Genomic DNA, 23,027 nt, shown 5'->3' with positions numbered 1-23,027 from the left:
TCTCCAGGATAGATCATATGTTAGGCAGCAAAACAAGGCTCAATAAATTTAAAAGGATTGGAATCATATAAAGTATGTTATCCAAACACAAAGCCATGCTGTGGTAGGCGTCCCACATATAAAGTAGAGGAAGATGGGCATGGATGTTAGCTCAGGGCCAATCTTCCTCAACAAAAAGAGGAGGACTGGAAGTAGTTAGCTCAGTGCTAATCTTCCTCAAAAAATAAATAAATGAATAAAAGAGACTAGGCACCATGATCAAGTGGAACTTATTTAATGAATGCAAGGTTGGTTTGACATATGAAAATCAATTAATGTACTATAGCATACTAATAGAATAAAGGGAAAAACATATGATGATCTCAATAAATGCAGAAAAAGCATTTGACAAAATTTAAAATTCAACACTGTTTCATAATAAAGACCCTACAAACTATAAATAGAAGGGAACTTCCTGAACCTGATAAAGGAGTTCTTTGATGAACCCAAAATTAATATCATATTTAACAGCAAAAGACTGAATGCTCCTCCTAAATCAGGATCTAGACAAAGATTTCTGCTCTCAACAATCCTATTCAACATTGTACTGGAGGTCCTTTCCAGGACAATTAGTCAAGAAAAAGAAACAAAATACATCCAGATCAGAAAGGAAGAAGTAAAATTTTTTCTCTTTGGAGTTGGCAGGATTTTGTATGTAAAGAAATTTTAAGGAATCCACTAAGAAAACCTATGAGAAGTAATAAACAAACTCAGCAATGTTGCAGAATACAAAATCAAAATATAAAAATCAATCAGGATCAATTGTGTTTCTATATACTAGAAATGAACAATCTGAAAATAAAATTTAGAAAACATTTCTATTTACAATAGCATCAAAAGTAACAAAATATTTAGGAATAAATTTAGCAAAAAAAGTATAATATGTATACTCTGAAAACTAAAAACCATTGCTGAGAGCAATTAAAGAAGACCTAAATAAATGGAAAAGCACTCCACGTTTATCAATCAGAAGACTTAATATTGTTAAGATAGCAATGCTCCCCAAATTGAACTAAAGTTTCAATGGAATCCCAATCAAAATCCCAGCTGACTTTGACAAGCTGATCCCAAGATTCATATGGAAATACAAGGGACCTCGAAGAGTCAAAAAATCTTGAAAAGGAAGAACAAAGTTGGAAGACTCACACTTCCTGATTTCAAAACATACTACAAAGCTACAGTAATCAAAACTGTGTGGTACTGGCATAAGTATAGAAATATAGATTGATGGAATATACTTGAATGTCCAAGAATACACCCTCACATTCTTGGTTATTTGGTTTTTGACAAGGATGCCAGGACAATTCAATGCAGAAAGAATGATCTTTTAAGCAAATGTTGCTTGGACAAGTAGATACCCACATGCAAAAACAAAAACAAAAACACGAAGTTGAATCCCTACTCCATATCATATAAAAAACCTAACTCAAAATAGATCATAGGCCTAAGTGTATGAAGTAAAAATGCCCTCGAGAAAATAGAAAGACAATATATGGAATTGGAGAACATATTTAGAAATCACATATCTGATAAGACTTGTATTCAAAATATATAAAGAACTTTTACAATTCAACAATAAAATGACAAAAAACCCAATTAAAAAATGGACAAAGGGGCCAGCCCTGTGGCTGAGTGGTTAAGTTCACGCATTCTGCTCTAGTGGCCCAGGGTTCACTGTTTCGGATCCTGGGCACAGACCTATATGCACTGCTCATCAAGCCATGCTCTGGCGGCATCCTACATAGAAGAACTAGAATGACTTACAACCAGGATATACAACTATGTACTGGGGCTTTGGGGAGAAAAGAAAAATAAAAAGGAAGATTGGCAACAGATGTTAGCTCAGGGCCAATTTTCCTCACCAAAAAAAAGCATACAAAAAAAATGGACAAAATATTTGAAAGGACATATTTATAAAGAAGATATACAAACGATCGTAATCACATAAAAAGATGTTCAACATATTTAGTCAGAGAAATGCAAATCACAACTACAATGAGATACCACTTTACAGCCACTAGCATGACTATAATCAAAAAGACAGATAATAACAAGTGTTTCCAGGAAATGGAGAAATTGGAACCCTCATATATTGCTGGTGGGAATGTAAAATAGTGCAGCCACTTTGGAAAAGTTTGGCAGATCCTCAAATTTTTAAATGTAGAACTACCATATAACCCACTCCTATATATATACCCCAAAGAACTGAAAACAAGTGTTCAAACAAAAAAATTTGTACGCAAATATTCATAGCAGCATTACACCTAATAGCCAAAAAGTGGAAATAATCCAACTCTCTATCAACGGATTAATGGTTAACAAAATGTTGTTATACCTGTACAACGGAATGTTATTCAGCAATAAACAGAATGAAGTACTGATGCGTACTACAACATGGATTAATTTAAAAAACATGCTACCTAGAAGAAGCTCATCACAAAAGACCACATATTGTACGATAGCATTTATATGAAATGTTCAGAAAAAGTAAATCCATAGACACAGAAAGTAGATTAGTGGATGCACAGGGCTGAGGGAGGGGAAAATGGGCAGTTACTGCTAATGGATACTGGGTTTATTTGTTGGGTGATAAAATGTTCTACACTTAAATTGTGGTGATGGTTGCACAACTCTGAGAATATACTAAAAAAAACTATTGAGTTGTACACTTTGAATGGATTAATTTTGTGGTATATGAATTACATACAATGAATATGTTAAAAATGCAATCATGTTAAAATAATCATGTTAACAGTATGTTTACTATTTAGATAGAAATTCAAAATTTTCTTTGCCTAATAAAAAAGAGATAACCGATAACATTCAGGGACAGGGTTGGGGAGGTGGGGAGCAGAAAACCAGAAGGTTCAAATTAATCAAATGTGAATGTCTCTTAATCACTTTTATTGGAATTCTTCAAAAGAAAAGGAATATCTTTTATTTTACATAGAATAAAATGCTATCAATGTAAATGTTTGGATCTCAAACATCCATAACTGGGTAATAAAAATCATGTGAATCTTCTTTTTCCCTTTTGCTGAATGAATGGAATATGTGCAGTGAAACCTGACTCCACAAAAATTCTCTCTATTTAGACTCTCCCAAGCAATCTCTGTTTCAAAAATCTGTTTCCCCCTACACTCAGATTTCCAGAGAAGTGTTGACATTTAACAATACAATCAACAACCAATTTGCATTGTTTGGTGAAAATGGAAATCTTCCTGAAGGTCACATATTCTTAAGGGAAAATTAGCTCCAAAATGTAAAATAACAAATTAGCAGGTCTGATTTACAAACAGAAAGACGTCAAAGAAATATAACAAGTAGCAAGGATTATATTTTCCAGGCAATTTTGTGAAAATTCTTTGTAAAGCTTACCTTAATATTCAGAATTTCACTTGCTTTTCTTGTATCTACCAGACATATAGTGCTCAGCTGACAGAAGGACAGACCTCAATTAAGGAAGGCTCAATCCAATGTTTTACTTTAAATATGCATATTTTAATTGTAAGATATACTGTAGCAGATATAAACATCTCAAAAATGTCACCTATTTTTGGAGAATGTCTGTTTTTGAGTGTTAACTTATTTGATATTAAGATAAAAGTAAAAATGGTCACATAGAATACTGCAAATAGCATCACCCACATTTAATAAAGCTTAGGAGAAAATATAGACCAAATTTTTTCTAGCATTTTCCAGCTACAACAAAGCACCCTGTTTTCTCTAGTCTTCTCCATAGCATTTTTTTTTTCTTTTGGTGAGGTACTTTCACCCTGAGCTAACATCCGTTGCCAATCCCCCTCTTTTTGCTTAGGGAAGATTGTCCCTGAGCTAACATCTGTAGCAATCTTCCTCTATTTTGCATGTGGGATGCCGCCACAGCATGGCTGGAAGAGTGGTGCACAGGTCTGCACCGGGATCTGAACCCACGAACCCTGGACAGCCAAAGTGGAGTGCACGAACTTAACCACTATGCCACTGGGCCAGACCCTCTCCATAGCATGCTTTTAAACAACAGACTAGTTCTTTGGTTGACTCCTGTGTGCACTGCAAAATTCAGAACCCTAAAAAGGAAATTTAAAAATCGCATTCAAATGTTTTCTGTTATTTTCTCTTTTGCCACCCTCTAAAAAATACATTACTCATCTAAAATTACTATTATATTATTTAGAAATTCCAGGAACACATAAATTATGTTTCTAAAAGTACTGAGTTTATTTTAAAGCATCACATCAAGTTTGAATCTCAGTAAACAAAGCCATATCTTCATTATACGTTGACTTTGGCAAAGAGCACAGACTTGCATACGTCAAATGATATGATAAAGTAATTTAAAGTAAAAGGTGTTTGCTTTTAGTAATAAAGTGGTGTGAAACTAAAGTACAATATGTACATCTTCTGGGTAAGTGATTTAGGCCATAATGTTTCCTGTCTTCTTAGGAGTTTTCAGAATTTAACATTTTAAAAATTGACCCTTTTATCTGATACTTGTGCTATTCACTGGAATAGAGGCATAGAGAAGATTCTCTCTTCTTAGATTAATGTATTCACACAATATGTGCCTAAGCTAACACAAAAAGTTCAAATATCTGAGAGATAGTGGCATTCATGATCACAGTTGTTTTAAAAGGGGGAAACTACTAAGATTTTTTCAGCAAAGACCCAAGGAAAACCAGCCTTGGACAATGAATGCTGATCTATTTTATAAGAGTTAATTAAAAGTCTGAGCTCTATGCAAAAGGATGCCATTTTAAACTTACTTGCCATCCCGGTTCCATAACATACATGTGCATATTTCACTGGGGCAAGCGACTTAGAAACATGATTGCATCATAGCTGTGTAGTTAAGCAAGGAACTTATCAACTGAATGCATCTATTTTTTTTTGTGGGAGGTCATCTGTTCTGATTGCTGAAATATGCAATAAAAGGCTACATTTAGAAGCCTTGAAAACCTGTGGTTCAGTTCATAGAAGTTTCAACTACAAAAGAATGGGAATGTTATAATTACCATAGGAAATTATAATGTCTGACATATAACCACTACTTGAAACTACTTTTTACTCACAATAACGTCACATCAAATGGTACATATTTCACTAAAATTAATGAGGCAATTTGTGAATAAGAGACAGACTCTTTCTTTCTCTCTCTTATTTTAACTTCCTCAATGTAGAGCTACAGACATACTTAAGCTGCAATAATAATATCAAAAAAGGGGAAAGGTGTTTGCTTTTTAAAATCATTGAAGTATATAAAATGCCTTGGCAGATACTACTATTCTATGACATCTACTTAAAATGCTATGTTCATCTCCCATTCTCCTCATCATAAAGTTCACATTTTAATTATGTTTTCATTTTGATTGCTTGCATGCAAAAACAGCAACTAATCTATTATTTCAACATGAAGCCTATTTCTTTTGAAGCCAAGATAATTTTGTTATTTTATAAAAGCAAGGAGACTCCTTTTTCAGGATGCTTAAGGTGGAATGTTTAAGATTCATGCTTGCTGCTTTGCCTGAGCTTCTGCTTCCTGAAATGAAAAAACAAACAAAACAGATTTAAATATCACAAAGCAGACATTCACGTGTATTTTTGTTAGACTATATGACCTCAAATTACTAAGAATATTCACAAGCAGAAAAATGGCCTTCAACAAGAACTGCTCAAAAATTCTTAATAGAAAAACTATAAAATAGAAACTTCTTTCTAGAAACAGATGTAACAGAGGGCTGCATAATAATCACTAATGGAAATAATTCTATAGAAGCAAGTGCTTTATAATTATATTTGATTCTTCATTTAAAAGTAGCTGATTTACTTTTTGCGTGATTTTTTTTAAAAACTGAGTGTTCAAAAACATTGTCACCTCAAGTTTACAGTTAGTTGAGTTTTGTTTAACTAAGGTTTAAATTACTTAGAAAACGTGCTACTTGTTAAAATGTTGTTGCTTTCAAGTTCCACGATAGTCGGCACAAAAAGAGGACAGGTTATCTTTCTTCTCTTCTCGACAGTGAGTACCTCTAGCATAGGAACTCCGACCTATACGTATGCTCTGGCACCTAACATAGTACATGACAGAAAATACACTTCAAGGAGAGTTTATGGAACTAAAGATGGGTGGCAAGAGTGACTGTGGTGAAAGAAACTTCAGACTTAAGTTGTAGAAATCATGTACGCTAGACAATATCACTCTAAACACCTGTCACTAATTGAACACTTAAATAATTAAGTCTCAGGAAGAGTGGGAGCAGCTGAATATTCCAAAACGAGTCTTTGATACTAGCCCCCTAAAAAGAGGAAAAAGCCAAAAATGATGCTAGGTTTTTACAAAAAAAGAGGTAAAAATTAAAGAAAGAAGGAAACCAGAGAAAACATTGTAATTTATTCTTAATAAATCCTTAACAAAACAGATGTAATACGCTATTGACTCACCTTCCAAAACCCTTAGTCAAAAAAAAAAAGAGTTCCAAAGCTCTTTTGAAACTTCTAAGGTAGAGTTTGGCTGTCAAAATGAATATATCTTAGACCTACATTATCCCTTTGGTTTCATTTTATAGAACAAGCTTCCAAGAATTTCCTCACACAACACAATGAATTTTATACTAAGATCTTTCAAAGGCCTAGCATATATAGTTGGGGAAGCAGTTGTATAAAAATGTGAATATGTCCCAAAGTGAAGTCCTTTTTCTTATGAGCATATAATGCCTCTGAGTAACTAGTATTTTGGAAACATCCTAGTTCCCTAAAGTCACATCCTATCAATCTTTGCTGTAATTCACAAATTCCTTAGCTCTCACGTATCCTTTTTAATGGAAGAAATTACTAACACAGACATCCAAAACAAAAGGCAATTTAAAATTCTTTGTAATTTGTTTTTAGAATACATCATATTTAAAGTAAATTATTACTTATATAATTACATTTTATTCATCAAATATGTAAATTGTGCTAAAAGCCTTCTTGTTACCTAAAAGTAAGTAGTTAGTATTTATAGACTCATTAGCTATCTAATCAACCAGAGAGCTCTAGAAGCAGGCATACGAGATGTTCTCCCCTCTACTCCCAATATAAACATCATTCCATAAATGCATTGGTTTTCAGTCAGATAATCCTGGGTTCAAATTCTAGCTATGCTACTCAGTTATTATGTAGTCTTGGACAAATTATTTAAATTATATGAGCACCAGTTTCCTCCTCTGTAAAATGGCACTGAGGACACCTAGCTCATAAGGATGGTGTAACGATAAAATGAGATGTATGCGAAGTGTCTAGTTCAGTGTTTGGCCCATTGCAGGCATCATGCTTTTCTCCTCCCAACTTTTTGACTAGTAAATAAGACCAAGACCACAGCTAAGTGATATTAACACAGAGTTTCTCTTGGAGATGCAGTAAAATAAGATGGGCTTAGTAGAAATAGGAATACTTCAAATCTCACAGCAGAGACAGATTCCATGGCCCCTCCCTAGAGCAGGGCATTCAATCAAAGCTAATGACAACCTTTCTCTAACCAGCATCATCTATTCCCTCGACATATTAGGGAACATGGCTTTTCTGGGGGAATGGTTTTCCTCTCAACACAAAGATCACCAAGTTTTTATTTTTTAGTAAAATTATATCAGTTATTTTACTTCATATCTCAAAACCATCACTTCTACTGCAAAGCAAGAAATGCTAGTGCTAAGAAATGACCTTTTGTATTGATAAAATAGAGTAAGTAGTAAGTATTAATATACTTTGTTTTAAACACATCCAATACACAAAAGAAAGCAAAAATTATTTGTCTTCTACAGAAAGATTCCTTGCTTTATGGAAATATTTGCCATAAGGCACTGTTAAATATCAGGCTCCTTAGTTCATTGGTTTTCAGTAAGTTTTAAATTTAAAGACAATGTAGGGTAATTATTTGGAAAATAAAGAAAGGGAGAAAAAAACCCACATATATTAGCTATGGTTCCTTTCAGTCTCTTTTTGTCCTAAGCATAGATTTTAAATGTAATTAGAATATTGATTATAGGGTAAAAACAATTCTGTAGCTCATTATAATGTATCTTTTCAGAAACTGTCATTTTTTAATGAGAGCACAAGTTCATTCAGTGGATAAACTATTTTTGTTGATCCAATTTTTGGACGTTTAACTTGTTTTCGAAGTTTCAGGATTATATATAACACTTTGACACATACTTACATACATAAAATTCATTCAGTGTTGAATTAATTTGGATGACCCTACTGTTAGACATTTAACTTGCTTCCAAAGTATTAGGATTATAAATAACATTTTGGTTTATGTTTTTATCCATAAAGCTTTTTCCATGTATAGAATTATTTCATTGGGCTATAATACCCAATGTGAAATTACTGGGTGAAGAACTAAAAGGTCTTTGAGGTCTTTGATACATATTTGCCATTCTGGTTTTCAAAAGGGAGTACCAAGTTATACTATCACCAGTAATATATGAGAGCATCTGTTTAAATGCACCCTTTTAAGTATTCAGTATTATCACTTTGTTTTATCATTGCTAATTTCAGAGTTGAAATTGTATCTCAGTTTATCACATTTCTTTTATTAAGAGTGCATTTTTCCAATGTGAGAAAACTAGCTGTATTTCTTAATTTGTATACTTTCTGTTCAGCCTTCTGTTTTGTATCTTTCTTTTTGGAAAGCTTATTGTCCTGTTAAATTAAAGGTGAAAAACTCTGAAACCTGAGCTGAGGGATAGAGAAATCACCACTCTTATATCAAATTTATCACTTTTAGTCATGGAAAAAACCTATTAAATACCAACATTCATAATCTCCCTCTCACCAATCCACCCTTCAACTCCATTGTCAATTCCAGACTTCTTGTTATCCCATCTATCACAGCTTCCTCTTGTTCCACCTTTGATAACATCCACTGTTATTTTCTCTATCCCTACTCTTAGGCTTAAACAAGGATGGAAAAAAACACTATAACCAAGCTGACTGGCTCCACGATGGGTTCATCAATGGTAACATCAGCTGCACTCTCCATATCGCTCAGTTCTTCCATTCATGATCTTAGCCTACTCCTTAGCCTATTTTCAATGAGTGAATCCTTTCAATTCTCCTCAAAGCTCTAATGTTCCAAATTTTCCATCACTCCCAGAAGATGACTTTTCTTCCTGCCTCACACTAAAGATAAGACACTTTTGGGGCCGGCCAGGTGGTGCAGCGGTTAAGTTCGCACGTTCCACTTCGGCAGCCTGGGGTTCCCAAGTTTGGATCCCGGGTGCAGACATGGCACCACACGGCATGCCATGCTGTGGTAGGTGTCCCACATATAAAGTACAGGAAGATGGGCATGGATGTTAGCTCAGGCCAGCCTTCCTCAGAAAAAAGAGGAGGATTGGCAGTAGTTAGCTCAGGGCTAATCTTCCTCATAAAAAAAAAAGAAAGACACTTTCAAAGAAGGATACAATTTTTATCCCTCTCTCCTCATTCTCTCCAATCTCATAAAAAAACTGCATGTCCTCTCCTTTCCAAGACCAACTCCTCCCATGGATCACTCACTTTTCTGTTTCCTCCATGACCTTTGCTTCATTTCACAATCACCCAGGTTAGAGACCCCAGAGATAGCTTCAATTCCTCTGAGTTCTTTACTTACACAAGCACCTCGTAACTTGCTAAATCCTGTCACATGTAATTTTTCTGTATCTCCTAAATCCATCTCCTCCTTTCCATGGCTGCTGTCCCATTTTAGGCCCTCTCCATCACTTTTTTGGACTTTTAAAGTACCCTCTAATGGGTCAGCCTATCTCTGATATCTCATTTCTCCAATGTTTCACAATCCATACAGCTTCCAAATTTATTTTCTTAAGATTTAGATGAAATCATATCTTAAAATACATAGATAATCATATCATTGCCTTTCCCCATTTGCCATCATGGCTTTAGATGCTTAAAGGATAAAACTGAGAGTACCTAGCACAGCATTCATAATCTGGCCCCAGCCTACCTAGTCATTCTCGCCTCCTAATGCATCCTCCTCTATTTAATATGTCTTATTCTGTAGCCATGCTGCACTGCACTCTGCTCTCTGAACACACCATCATGTGCAGCTACAGTGGTTCCTGTTGTTGCCTTTGTGAAAGACATCATAGTGTCACTTCAGTATTTTGGAATCCCTAACAGCTCAAATGCCACTTCCTCTGTGAAGCTGCCTAAACTCCTTAGTAGTAATTTATGATTATTTCCTCTGGACGCCTACAGCACTTTATTCACACCAATCTTATAGAAGTTACCATAGTATGTCTTGAATCGTAATTATTTGTAGACATATTTGTGGTATAATTATTTGTATACATGTCCATCTCTAAGTTAAAAACACTTTAAATGCAGGGATTATTCAGTATTCTCTGTATTTGCCTCACCATCAATGTCAAGCCAGTGCTTGACACTCAATAAAGACTTGTTGAATGAATAAATGAAGGAACGACTCCTACTTTTAATTGAAGGAGAAGGAGTCATCAGTAACAGAAAAAAAGACTATCCTTCCTTTCATACTTTCTCTAATCTGCATTGAAATCAATGACTTAACTTGGGTTTTATCAACTTGTTTAAACAAAAATGCCTTGCCTAACATTTCTTTCAACTTAAATTACACAAAGCCTAAAGTAAGACATTTTATTCATGGAAAAAGAAAGTTTGGCAAGGAAACAGAATTTCACAGTGACTCAGACACAATGCTAGTAAATGGTTTCTAGTGAAAAATCAGACAATGACACAGACTCTCAAAATTGGAGAAGGAGCTGGAGTTAGAAGAATCTGTTTAACATAAAATCAGTTGCTAAGAGACAAATGTAAAATGATAGAGCAAGGGACATACATTCTGATTAAGTCAGCCCGTATGGAGGTCTGTGGTAAAAGGCAAAGGTATATTTAAAGTCCATAGCTTTGAGACATTTCATTAAACAGGCAATTTAATTTTTGATTCTTTTCTTTCTATGGTCTCCCCTGGGAATACTGCCACTTCAAAAATTAATTTGCTATTGGCAGGGAAAAAGCCCCAAATTTAGCCAGCAATTTAGTGACTAGTTTTGAACTCAAATACTCTTAGTTAATTTGAATGGATGATTCTAGCATTTGCTCTCACACAAAGACAATAGATGCTGCCAAGAAGATTACTATGAACTAAGATGCTTTCTGTCGATAGAGAACCATGCATGATGGCTGGAATAATACGAGTCTTTAAAATTGCTAACCACTTATTTGTGAACAGGTCAATGAGAAATTTGCTGCCTTGGGCAGCTTGATGGGGAAGTCATTCAACTTACCTCCTACTCACGTACTTCATGTGTATTTGATTATGCACATCTGTCTCCCCTACTAGAGATTAAGTGCATGCAGAGTAGGGACATTTCCTTTCAGCTATGTTGCACTCCCTCTGGCTTAATTTAAGCACTTAATAAAGGTAGAAATCTTGCTGATTAAAAAACCCAGCAGCAATGAAATGGCCTATAAAGCAGGAAAAAAGGAATCATACCTTTGAACCAGGTGGGGCTGTCAAGCCTAAAAAGGCATACACTGCATTATTTTCTCTGGCTTCAAAGAAGGCATCATAGTCCTTGGTGAAAAGAAGGCAAGAATTAGCAATATGCAACCAAGAAAGCAAAGAAAAGAGGAAATTTATTCAAAATGACCTGACTGATCAACCTCATTGGAGGCAGGCAGGCTAGCTAACTTCCATAATGCTAGAATTCTGGAAAGAGTAGTAAAGAGTCAAGGCTTACTGGATTCCATTTAATGTGGGTTAAAAGATATGCTGCTCTAAGGGGCAGAAATCGTAAAATGCCTTATCCCACATCACATAGAATTTAGATCTGCCTCAGGGCAAGCAGCTTTCTCCACAGCCCAAAGCAGCCAACAATTTGCCAGTAAGAGGTTACTTATTTCTGGTATGAGGCTGTTGCTCCAACCCCCCATTATTTCTCTTCCATTATTTATTAAGGTAGAGATGTCCTCCGAATCTACAGTAAACCAAATATTAGCTAGTTATGCCCAAGGCCATAAGAAAAGTAAATTTGCGCTCTGTTTGGAGGAAGGGAATGAGATTTTCATGAAACATGACCAAAAGAACAAACAAACCACTAAAAGGTTTCAATCCGGGGATCCAAGAAAAGCATCACATGACTGAATATGGCTGGGTTTCCTACTGTCATCCTCTAACCCACCAAGCATGCTCCAAAAGTAACAAATAGAATTGCCTAAATTCGACTATGACATATAATCAATAGCAAACCTACTTAGAAAACACTTGGCCTTAGTTTGTTTGATTTAAAACACACAGCGATATGCTTGGCATTTTGGCTGATTTATTAGAGGTGAAAAGCACTCAGTATTTACTGGCTTCTGTAGAGATCGCCTCACTAAAAGATTGCTAATTACAGGGTTCTTTTCCAGCATGTATAATTCCTGGCACTTGGAGGATCTGGAGGTATAAAATTTAGAGCCTCTCAAGCCATTGATGACCCTAAATTTGAACCCCACGCTAAGAAACATCAGAATTTCTCTCTTACGTAGGGGTTCTTTTAACACAGTTAGAATTGTTTATTGCCACTGGGATATCCCCAAGGATTGACTCAAAGCATCTTTTTGTGTACCCTAGAGGTTGACAAAGGAATAAATCCCAAATAACAGGCACATATGAGCAGCCTCGCAGACTTTGAGTTCAATATTCAAAAGTGAAACTAACTGGATCTTGATACCAATTCCATACTGAGATACACAACCTATAGGCTACTCAAGGTAAACAAACAATATACATCATATCTATACTCAACCACTTGGAAGTAATCTCAAAATGCTAGTGAAAAGAATTAACAGTCATACAAAAGGTATTTTTACTGACTATCATCAAAGCAGCAAAAACAACTCGTGTCAGTCTTTAAATTCATGTGAAAGAAAATAGTTCTTCAACTATATTAAAATCTGACCATAAAATGCTATGTAGGGGACTCTAGTTATCTCTGTTTCAAGTGTTTTGGGATCAAAATATATTATCATTTGTTGGCCTTGGTCCTAGCAATCATAAACAGGTTTGTAACTAAGAGAAAAGAGCATCAGTTTCTCAGTGAAACCAGATTAATTAATTTGTTCCACAAATATGTACTGAGCACCCACTATGTTCCAATCACTGTTCTTGGTGCTAAGAATATAAGAGTAAAGAAAACAGACTGTGACATATATAGGAATTCTCTTGTGGAAAAATAAAGATACTTTATTAAATCTCTGGGATTCTAATAACATTAATCTAGAATGTATTCTACCATATATTGGTATCATATTAATTATCATTGCATGGAAATGTGTTTTAGTTCTTCATATACACAGCATAAGCTCTTTCAGAACAAAGATTATCCTTATAAATTTTGTATCTTCTATAGCACAGCCTCATCTGTGTAGGTGGGGTACTTGTTTCAGTCACATTCCAGTCTGGAAATGAGAACTCAAGCCATAGTTAAGTGGTTCTCAACAGGAGGTAATTTTGCCCCCATGGACATCTGGCAAAGTCTAGAGACATTTTTGGTTTTTCACAACTGGAAGGATGCTACTGGCACTCATGGACAGAAGCCAGGGATGCTGTTCAACATCCTACAATGCACAAGGCAGCCTCTCACAACAAAGAATTATCCAACCCAAATGTCAGTAGTGCCAAGGCTGAGAAAACTTGAGACAGTTTAAACAAGGAAATTTAATATGAAGAACTACTTAGAAAGGATTAAAGAGCTGAAAGACAAACAGGAGATGGTGAGGCAACCCAGAGATTAGCAACAGCAGGAAGCTGTTAACACAGCTAGGGCTGAAGGGAAAAGTGGAGAAGGTGGTATTACAGAATCCAGGAGCAGGACACCCTGGGAGAGCTGGTACTACAAAGGAGATGCAGTCACTGTCATGGACACCTCCAGAGACAGGAAGGAGAGGGATACCTTGGCTTTTCCTCTCCTCCTGTCCTCTACTTTTCCAACTGGTGCCTCCTGTTATTGGCCAAACCCAACAGGTAACCAGTTGGCAATGGAGACTGGAAAATGTAATTTGCTAAGGTCAGCCCCTGACAATACAGAATGGAGCAAGAAAAGAATGACGATGGGATCTTTGAGTAAACAGGAAAATGAATGACCCAGTGGTTTAATAGAAAGAGTAAGAGCTTCAGAGTAAAACAGATCTAGGTTTAAATCCTAGCTGCCTCACTTACTAGGCAAGTGATTTAAGAAGTCAGTTAACCTCTTCTAGGCCTCACTTTCTTCACCTAAAAAATAGGAATAACAATACTTACTTCATGGAATTAGTATGAAAACTGACTAATATAATACACAAAAAGCATGTAGCACAATAGCTGACATATGTTTTCTATGAATGATTGCTATGTACTCTTCTCCCTAAGAGTCTGTATAGAGTCGCATCTTAATTCTTATCATTATTAAACTCCTAATTCAGTGCTTGGCACGTAACAGGCACTCAGTAGAAGTTGGATTCCTTTTCCATTAACAAATATTTGTTTGTTGAGTCTCACTTCCTGCCCCTTCCTTTCCACCTTCCCATTTCTCAGTGATACGTGCCTTATTTCCATAACATATTCCATTCCTTTGCAGTGTGGATTCTGAGTGAGAAATAAAACATATAAATGTGCTTTCTCAAACATTATCCTTATAATCCAAAATGTATTTGTTTTCAAAAGTCAAATAAATTGAAATTTCTGCTTCAAAAAGGAGCAGTCAAGACAATATATGCTGGTTTAGATTAGACTGCATTACCTCTCAGGCCTCTTCAGGGCCCTGAGATTCAACAGTTTGCAGAAATTTCATATATAGAGGCATTGAGTTTCACTATCTAAATGAATAGCCTAATTGCCTTTTCTTTATCTGTAGAGTATGTCTTTACACGTTGGCCCTGTTTGCAGCAACAGGTGAAATCTTCAGGCCTACTTCAGAACTGACAAATTCAATTAACAGAGAAAATATTTTGTGCTGATAAACTTTTCAGTTTTGCCATACCTCTCCCCTACTTGCTCTGAATTGGAACATGAAAAGATTCCCACCAAAAAGTGACCTTCTCACTTCCAACTATATGTCTAAGGTCTATATTTATACATTTACAGGTAATTTTTTGGTGGATGACTCCTAGTAGAAGGCAAAATACCCCACTGCCTCAGATGGAATGAGAGGATGAATGAGAGAAATGACTGTATGCAGATGTGGGGATGGGGGTGAAAAGGATGGGAAGGATTTGAAGCAATCTATTTGAAAAAACAAGAATTTAAATTTGTTCCTTACCCCACGGTACTGGCTTTCATTGAAAATCTGAGGTGGCAGGGGATATCCCGTGGCTGGCCGACTGTTTTCAGGCACATTTTCTCTCATCCACTTCCGATTTTCTTCATTGGCTGCAATATCTTTTTCTTCAAATCCTATTTTGTTAGCTTCTAAGAAACCCAGTACATCTTGCTGTTTCTTCTTAATCTAGGGCCCAAAAGGATAAAAAACTATATTGCTGAACAAACAGCTTTTATCGTTTTTATTTTTCAAATTCAAAAGAAGTCAGTGTTTCTGAACTAGCAGAAATGAATTTAGACATGGATCAAGAATTTGTGGTTTCACAGAAGATATATGGTTTTGTCTCTTTATTATTTTGTTTTTAACAATGTCTCACAAGTGTATTGATGAGTTTTCAGCCACAGATCCTTTTATCAATCTGAATTTTTCTTTTTTCCATTGAAAATTCCCACATCGAATGATGCAGAAGCAAGGCTGGTTGATGCATATCAATAACCTCAAGTGCAGTTAACTCAAAAGTAGGAGTAGTGAGAAGCCTCTCTAGTTTCAGCCCTTGTTGAAAGTCTTTCCAAACGACCAGAGTCTACTTCTCGTCTTAACAAGCATCATATAGTGAACAGAAATTAATCCTTCCTGGAGAACGTTACAAGCCTCTGAGTCACTCTACGTCTCAGTTTTCACTGTTTAGAATAGAAACCAAATAAGAAGATATAAGAGCTAAGCCTGCCTGTATATTAAGTTTGGAGTATACCTGTACTACTCCTTAGCTGTTAACACATGCTGCTAAAGGATCTTTCATGTATCTGTGCTACTTTTTCAGCTAGACTAACAGGTAGAGAAAATACACTTATTTTGTCTCCTAATCATACCTAGGAGAGAGCTTTAATATATAAAATTCATACTTTTTAGTCAGGCTTCTCCTCTGATATGTATTTCTTTTAGAACCCTAATTCACACATCTATGGTAATTTACCCAAATTTAAAACTATTACTTAACATTTCTGAGCTGCAGAGCACAATCAATAAAAGTCTCTTCATGGAGTCACACAAAAAGACACAGATGGAGCAGAAGCATCAGAAATATAAAATCAAAAGAAGCAGTCCTCCTAATGGAAATTAAAATTCAAAATAAGAAACTTCCACACAGTCAAGTCCCCTATGGATTTACACACACACCCCCACCACACACATATGCATACATATACAGAGATTATATTTTTGTCCTTCTAACTTGCTTATGATTGTGGGTAAGTAATTTTCTTTCTTATCACATAACACCAGGAAAAAAATTCTGAATTTCTCCCAACAGGAACTGAAATTTCTATAGGCTATTTAGATCTGAGTAGAATGCCCTTCTTTAAAGATCAGCTACAATACAGCAAAATTTGCAACAAGATAATTTTTCTAATGGGAATTCTATTTCCATATTAGCTTATAAAATCAAACTTTCACTCCTAAATATAGCATATATCTTCCTCAGGCAAAAAAAAGAGGAAGATTGGCAACAGATGTTAGCTCAGGGCTAATCTTCCTCACCAAAAAAAAAAAAAAAAACCTTTGGAGTTAAAAAGTTATTAATATCTTTTTCAGTACACAAATGCATTTGCAAGTGGACAATGGCACTGTCCAGGAATTTAAATCAATCTTTTTCAAAGAGCAAACCACGCTCTTCACCTCCACCCAAACAATGCCAAGTTATTTCTGCCCACATGTCAAGGTCTGAGATTCAAGGTATCTTTCCCTCCAAAGTCACAGAGCAGGGCTCCTGAACAACTGCTGCCTGGAGGAAACAACTGCTCTCCAGCTAGCCTCAGTCAGCTTCTTGTCTGTCATGCCAAGGGTCAAGTTTCTTTTAAAGGAAGGAAACTGACAGTTTCTGCTTTAGAAGGTGCCAGTGTGAATGTTCAAACCCAAAGGAAGAACAAAACTTCAGTAATCATGCTTCAAATGGGAAAAATTGAGTCTTTTTCATGAAAGTGCCAACCTACCATAAAACATTTAATCAGGGTAGGGTTTCTGTCTTGTTTTATAATCAATCTCTGTCACATTTTCTCAGCTGATGCTTTGATGAACATTGACAGAGGTTCCAACTATGATGCACTAAAATGTAAAATGATCGTCTGAAACTCTATTTAGTAGTATTCAACAATATTTCTTGGGTGCCTTTTCAGTGCATAAGAACTTTATAAGGTTCTCTAAAATGTCTAAAGAAAAATAGCAGAGATTCCCTCCCAAGATTACAATCTAGTGGGAGGGATCAGGGATAGATATATTAAAAAATTCAGGGGCCGGCCCTGTGGTGCAGTAGTTGGGTTCACACGCTCTGCTTCAGTGGCCTGGGGTTCACCAGTTTGGATCCTGGGCACGGACCTACACACTGCTTACCAAGCCATGCAGTGGCAGGTGTCCCACATATAAAGTAGAGGAAGATGGGCACAGATGTTAGCTCAGGGCCAGTCTTCCTCAGCAAAAAGAGGAGGATTGGCAGTGGAAGTTAGCTCAAGGCTAATCTTTCTCAGCAAAAAGAGGAGGATTGGCAGTGGAAGTTAGCTCAAGGCTAATCTTTCTCAAGAAAAAAATTCAATTACAACATGATACTTAAATATGAAGCTAAGACAATTATACAAGGTGGTGAGGTGAGAGGTGCCAAGTGAATGACAAAGCCAATGAGTACAAGGAACTTAGAGGAGAAATCAAGTGCTTATTGCTATTATCAATGCCACTTAGGCTAAGCTTAACAATGATAGCATGAATACTAAATACTACATCCATCTATATTACAGGCAATCTATAGTTTTATTGAAAGGATAATGTACTTAGTAAAGTTCTATATAACTGGCCAGCTGTGAAAACTGAGCTCACAAATGTTGTAACATATTACACTAAAACAATGAAAGTAGAATATTACAAAATGAACATGGAAACTTTCAAAAATGGATGCTCACAACTTCTATGACTAAACTCTTACACATAATTGAAGTCTATAAATGAATAAACAGCTGTGTATTTTGTCCTTTTTAAACAGGTTATAATTTGTGGTCCACTAAACTTCTGCAAAGAGAAATTCAGATATATAGATTCCCTCCAATTAGTTCTGTTTATTTCAAATGCTGTCCTAGGAAGGGTCATTCTACTTTGTAGGAATATAATAAGCCTGTCTTTGCCTAGCCTGGGCCTAAGGATTTAACAATGAGGTGTAGGAAGAGTGAAAAATAGCATTTAAAGCTGCCTTTTCAGCCTTTTACTAATCTACTTACAAAATAAACCTAAAAGGAAAATCAAATCTGAATCCCCAGTTAGTCTTCTGGCACTGGATCACTACAGTGTTGCCACTGTGTAGTCGTTTGGTAACCAGAGAGATCTGTATGCATTTTTAAATGAATACTGTCATGAGCCCTTAAGCCACTGGCTTCCTATTTCTTAATCTAAGGGTACAACCACAGCAAGAGACACTTGTTTTCCACTTGTTGTTTTGCAATGTCTTCAAAAATGCTTCGTTCACAATCAGCCATGTAAAACTTATAATTCAGGGGCCGGCCCCATGGCTGAGCAGTTGTTCGTGCACTCCACTTCGGTGGCCCAGGGTTTCGCCAGTTCAGATCCTGGGTGCAGACATAGAACCCCTCATCAGGCCACGCTGAGGCGGCGTCCCACATAGCACAACCAGAGGCACTCACAACTAGAATATACAACTACGTACTCGGGGGGGGGGGGGGTGGGCTATGGGGAGAAGAAGAGGAAGAAGAAAAAGAAATAAAGAAGAAGATTGGCAACAGATGTTAGCTCAGGTGCCAATCTTAAAAAAAATAACAAACATAATTCATATCTCTTTACCAACAAGTCTGCAACAAATCTGGGTTAAGATGACTATTAAGAATTTTCTTGTTGATCTCCCACCTCCACTCCTAGTTCCCTGGAGTTCTCCTGACAGATATTCCAGGATGTGGCAGCATAAGAGCACAAGCTAAGGTTTGCGATTTTACTGCTGCCAAAAGAAAAAGAAAGCTGTTATTATTTTCTTTTTTAGTTGCACTTCTATCACATCATGTCTAACGAGATGCTGAGGCCCAAGTAATTTCAAAGGTAGAGCCTAGTGTGAAAAGAGGAGAAAGGAGATATTTAAAGGTAGTTTCTCAAAAATAGCCATGTCTCAAGGTGATCATAGTAAAAAAAGTATAGTCTTGTCCTTTTTCTGGGTTAAAAAGACTTTTCTTGACCAAATAAAATATCAGTTCTGAATAATCTCATCTATCGAGCCCTTTCTTATCTGACACTTTTATCTGTCTATGTTTTTTTTCCAGTCAGAAGGAGCTTTAGTCTCTCTCCCATTCCTTCAGAGATGGCTTTATGTGTGGACCCAGGAGGCTGTGAAACAAGGAGCACTGGGAGTACCAACCTACCCTAAAATTCTATTCTTCTGATGCCTGAATCCCTACTGCGACTGATTCCACTTTGGTTTTCACAGAAAGAGCAGGTCGTGTGCATGTTTGGAATACAGGGAGGGACTGCCTGGGGAGACACAGATAAGGAAGACAGTGAAGCTTCTTTGTCTGTTTTAGAATTTTGCCCAGTGTTGTCCCTACATAAACTCTAACAGAGGATCACAGGAAACAGCAGCAGAAATCACTTTCCCAGATAATCCCAAGAGGAAATTTCCAAGCCTTACTATCCCTGTCTTTCTTTCTTTTTTTTAAATAAGCAACATACCCATCAATTAAGAAAACAAAGTCCAACAACATTTGCAAAGAGCAAAATGATCTGAATACAACACACTGCTCACTTGAAAGTAAAAACAAGCTTTAACTGAGCGGGTAGCAGACAGAGGGATTAAAGTTCCTTATGACGCTGAAAAAGAGTATAGACAGAGGAAACTTCCAGATATGAAAGGGTTTATAGGCGAGATTATTCAGAACTGATATTTAATTTAGTCAAGAAAAGCCTTTTTAATCCAGAAAATGGGCATGACTGTACTTTCACCTCTTCAGGTGAACTTCATTCCCCCATAGTCTTATCAAATGTACATGCCAAGAGAGGTGTTAGCAGATTAATAAATGATAGGTATAGATTTGGCCGAAGGCTAAAAAGCCACAGAACTGAACCATATACTGTAATTCTGCCACTACACTGGTTCCTACTGGCCAATTCCAAACCCATCTCCTACTGATTAACTTTCAAGGTTCTGCATAATGAGGCCCTGGTCTATTGACCTCTCTAAAAATATGCATTCCCCTCCCCACCCCAGATCAGATCAGGCTGCCTTTATTTTCCCTGAGCTTGTTGTGCCCAAGATCTTAGTGCTTTTAGTTCCCTTCAGCTGCAAGTCCTCCCTCTCTCCACTGATGCAATTCTAATCTATTCATGCAGGTTCACTCCCTCTGTGAAGCCCTTGATGGTCACTCCAGTCCTCTGCCTCTGGCCTCCTACTGTCTGCGTCACGCAGTCTGGAGGTTAATCAAATAGTACCAATGTTTGCTAATCTTTCTACATGTCAAAGTCTCATCTCTCGATTAGTTGACCAGCCAACTGAAGGGAGAGGCCATGCTTTTTGCTTATGTTTCCCCACAGAGTGCTCACCTCTAGGCTAGACACAAAGTAGATACTCCATACTGATTGATATCACAATTTCGTTTTAAATTCAACACCACCAAAATGCTTTTTTAAAATATTTTACTTTAATAAACTTTAATTTTGGAATAATTTTAGATTTACAAAAAAATTGCAGATATCATACAGAGAGTTCCCATATAGCTCTCACTCTGATTCCCCTATTGTTAACATCTTACCTCACAGTGGTTCATTTGTCACAACTAAGAAATCAACATTGGGGCAGTACTATTAACCAAACTCCAGACTACTTAGATTTCACGGGTTTTTCCACTAATGTCCTTTTTTTGTCTCGAGATCCCTTCCAGGATACTGCATTACATTTAGTTATGTCTCCTTAGTCTCCTCTCATCTGTAACAATTTCTCAGACTTTTCTTGTTTCCCATGATAATGAAAATTTGGAGGAGTACTGTCCAGGTATTTTGTAGAATGTCCCTCAATTCAGGCTTGTCTGAAGTTTTTCATTTTTTTTTTTTTTTAAAGATTGGGCTTGAGCTAACATCTCTTGCCAATCTTTCTTCTTCTTCTTCTTCTTCTTCTTCTCCCCTAAGCCCCTCAGTACTTAGTTGTATACTCTAGTTGTAGGTCCCTCTAGTTCTGCTATGTGAGACACCACCTCAGCATGGCTTGATGAGCAGTGTTAGGTCCGCACCCAGGATCTGAACCCTGGGCCCCCAAAGTGGAGTGTGAGAACTTCACCACTCGGCCATGGGCCAGCCCCTGATGTTTTTCTGATGATTAGATTTCCACACTCTATGTTTTGGAAGCAAGTCAATAAGTCAATTAAACTTGAATAAAGCTGGAAAAAAAATAAGTCCAGTGCTATAAAGCAAGCTAAGTGCTCTTTTTAAAATTCTTAAGGCACGCTGGGAATCTACAATACGTTCCAGAAAAGTTTGAAAAAACTTAAGGAAGTTTGAGAAAAGTAAGATGGCTATAATCAGTAACCTCTAAGAGCTTATTCAAAAGTAATATATATCAGTCTTAGTCAAAGTCTTTGTAACTCATAGTCTTTGAGGCTGACTGGGCTGAATTTCTCATAGATTAACTATTATCTGTAAATATGCCTTCAAAAGAAATTTCCTGAATTAAATATCTCATCCATCAAATTATACTGATGGGTGCCCCAAAATGAATTGGAGAAAACTCCATCTATTAGTGTGTTTTATTTATGTTTTAGCCACCTTTTTCAATATCCGATATTTCTGCCACCCTTCAAGTACTGATGAGTGCAGAACATACAATATGCCTATATACATTCCATTTACCTAGGATTTGAGTGCAGAAAGATACTGTTGATGATTAGTGTTTGCACACAGATTCTTGCCGTCCCCAACTAGCAAAGTAAGTCTTTATTCTCCAAAATACTCCTTGGAAATCCTAGAACAAAGTTGATTAGAAGGTACAGCCTCAGAAATCTCCAGAGCCAAACAGAGCACCTCACTGCTAGCACATTCCATGGTAGGGAGATAGCAGCTGCTCTAAGCAAAGCAGAGAAGGATTGAAGCTCAAAGGTTTCACAAGATTTAAAGTTTCTGGGCTTACAGGAGCTATGGGTTCATCCAACAGACAGAGACACTTTGCGGTATCAGAAGGTGCTCAGTATTATTCCCAAATTCATAGGAATTTCAAGTTGTGGCAGTGTTCAGACAAGACTGGGAGACAGATATTGTCTTCTTATTATTCATACCAATTACAATTAACATTTATAGAAAACCAATTAAGTGATAGCAGCTAAAGTAGGCGTTTTACATATGTTATTTAATTTAATATTCATAATAGCCCTGTAAGGTGGATACTATTACCTCTGTTTTACAGATTAGAATACTAAGGCTCAAAGAAGTTAAGTAAATTTACCCCAAGTCACAAAGTAGTGGATGACAGGGCCGGCATTCAAACTTGGATGTCCCTAACTCCAAAGCTTAAGTTTGTTCCACTACATTTCTCTGTCCAGCTTCATGATATTTTTTATGGATTTTTTCTTAAGAGATTTTTATATAACATCAACAACCTATTACAAATTGTGATACCACTTTTCATGTGTTCTTACTATTTAATTTAATTGTAAATTCTACTTACCAGATTAT

At 36.4% G+C, this 23,027-nt stretch overlaps 1 protein-coding gene across 2 annotated transcripts in view; it reads right to left on the bottom strand.

Annotated features, from left to right (window-relative positions):
- Nucleotides 1-4,233: 4,233 nt before the first annotated feature.
- Nucleotides 4,234-23,027, bottom strand: part of SH3BGRL (SH3 domain binding glutamate rich protein like) — a 62,651-nt gene continuing 43,857 nt past the window's right edge. For both annotated transcript variants that reach the window (XM_014852382.3, XM_014852383.3), the window contains exons 2-4: nt 15,336-15,521; nt 11,549-11,629; nt 4,234-5,575 (exon numbers count right to left, since the gene is read on the bottom strand). In XM_014852382.3, the coding sequence (XP_014707868.1) occupies nt 5,543-5,575; nt 11,549-11,629; nt 15,336-15,521 (300 nt within the window). In that variant the 3' untranslated portion in view covers nt 4,234-5,542. The remainder of the gene's footprint in view (nt 5,576-11,548; nt 11,630-15,335; nt 15,522-23,027) is intronic.

The sequence above is a fragment of the Equus asinus genome, chromosome X, assembly GCF_041296235.1.
Source record: "Equus asinus isolate D_3611 breed Donkey chromosome X, EquAss-T2T_v2, whole genome shotgun sequence".
Classification (NCBI taxonomy): domain Eukaryota; kingdom Metazoa; phylum Chordata; class Mammalia; order Perissodactyla; family Equidae; genus Equus; species Equus asinus.
The sequence above is the reverse complement of the archived record's forward strand: the minus strand, read 5'-3'. Positions and strand labels throughout refer to the sequence as shown.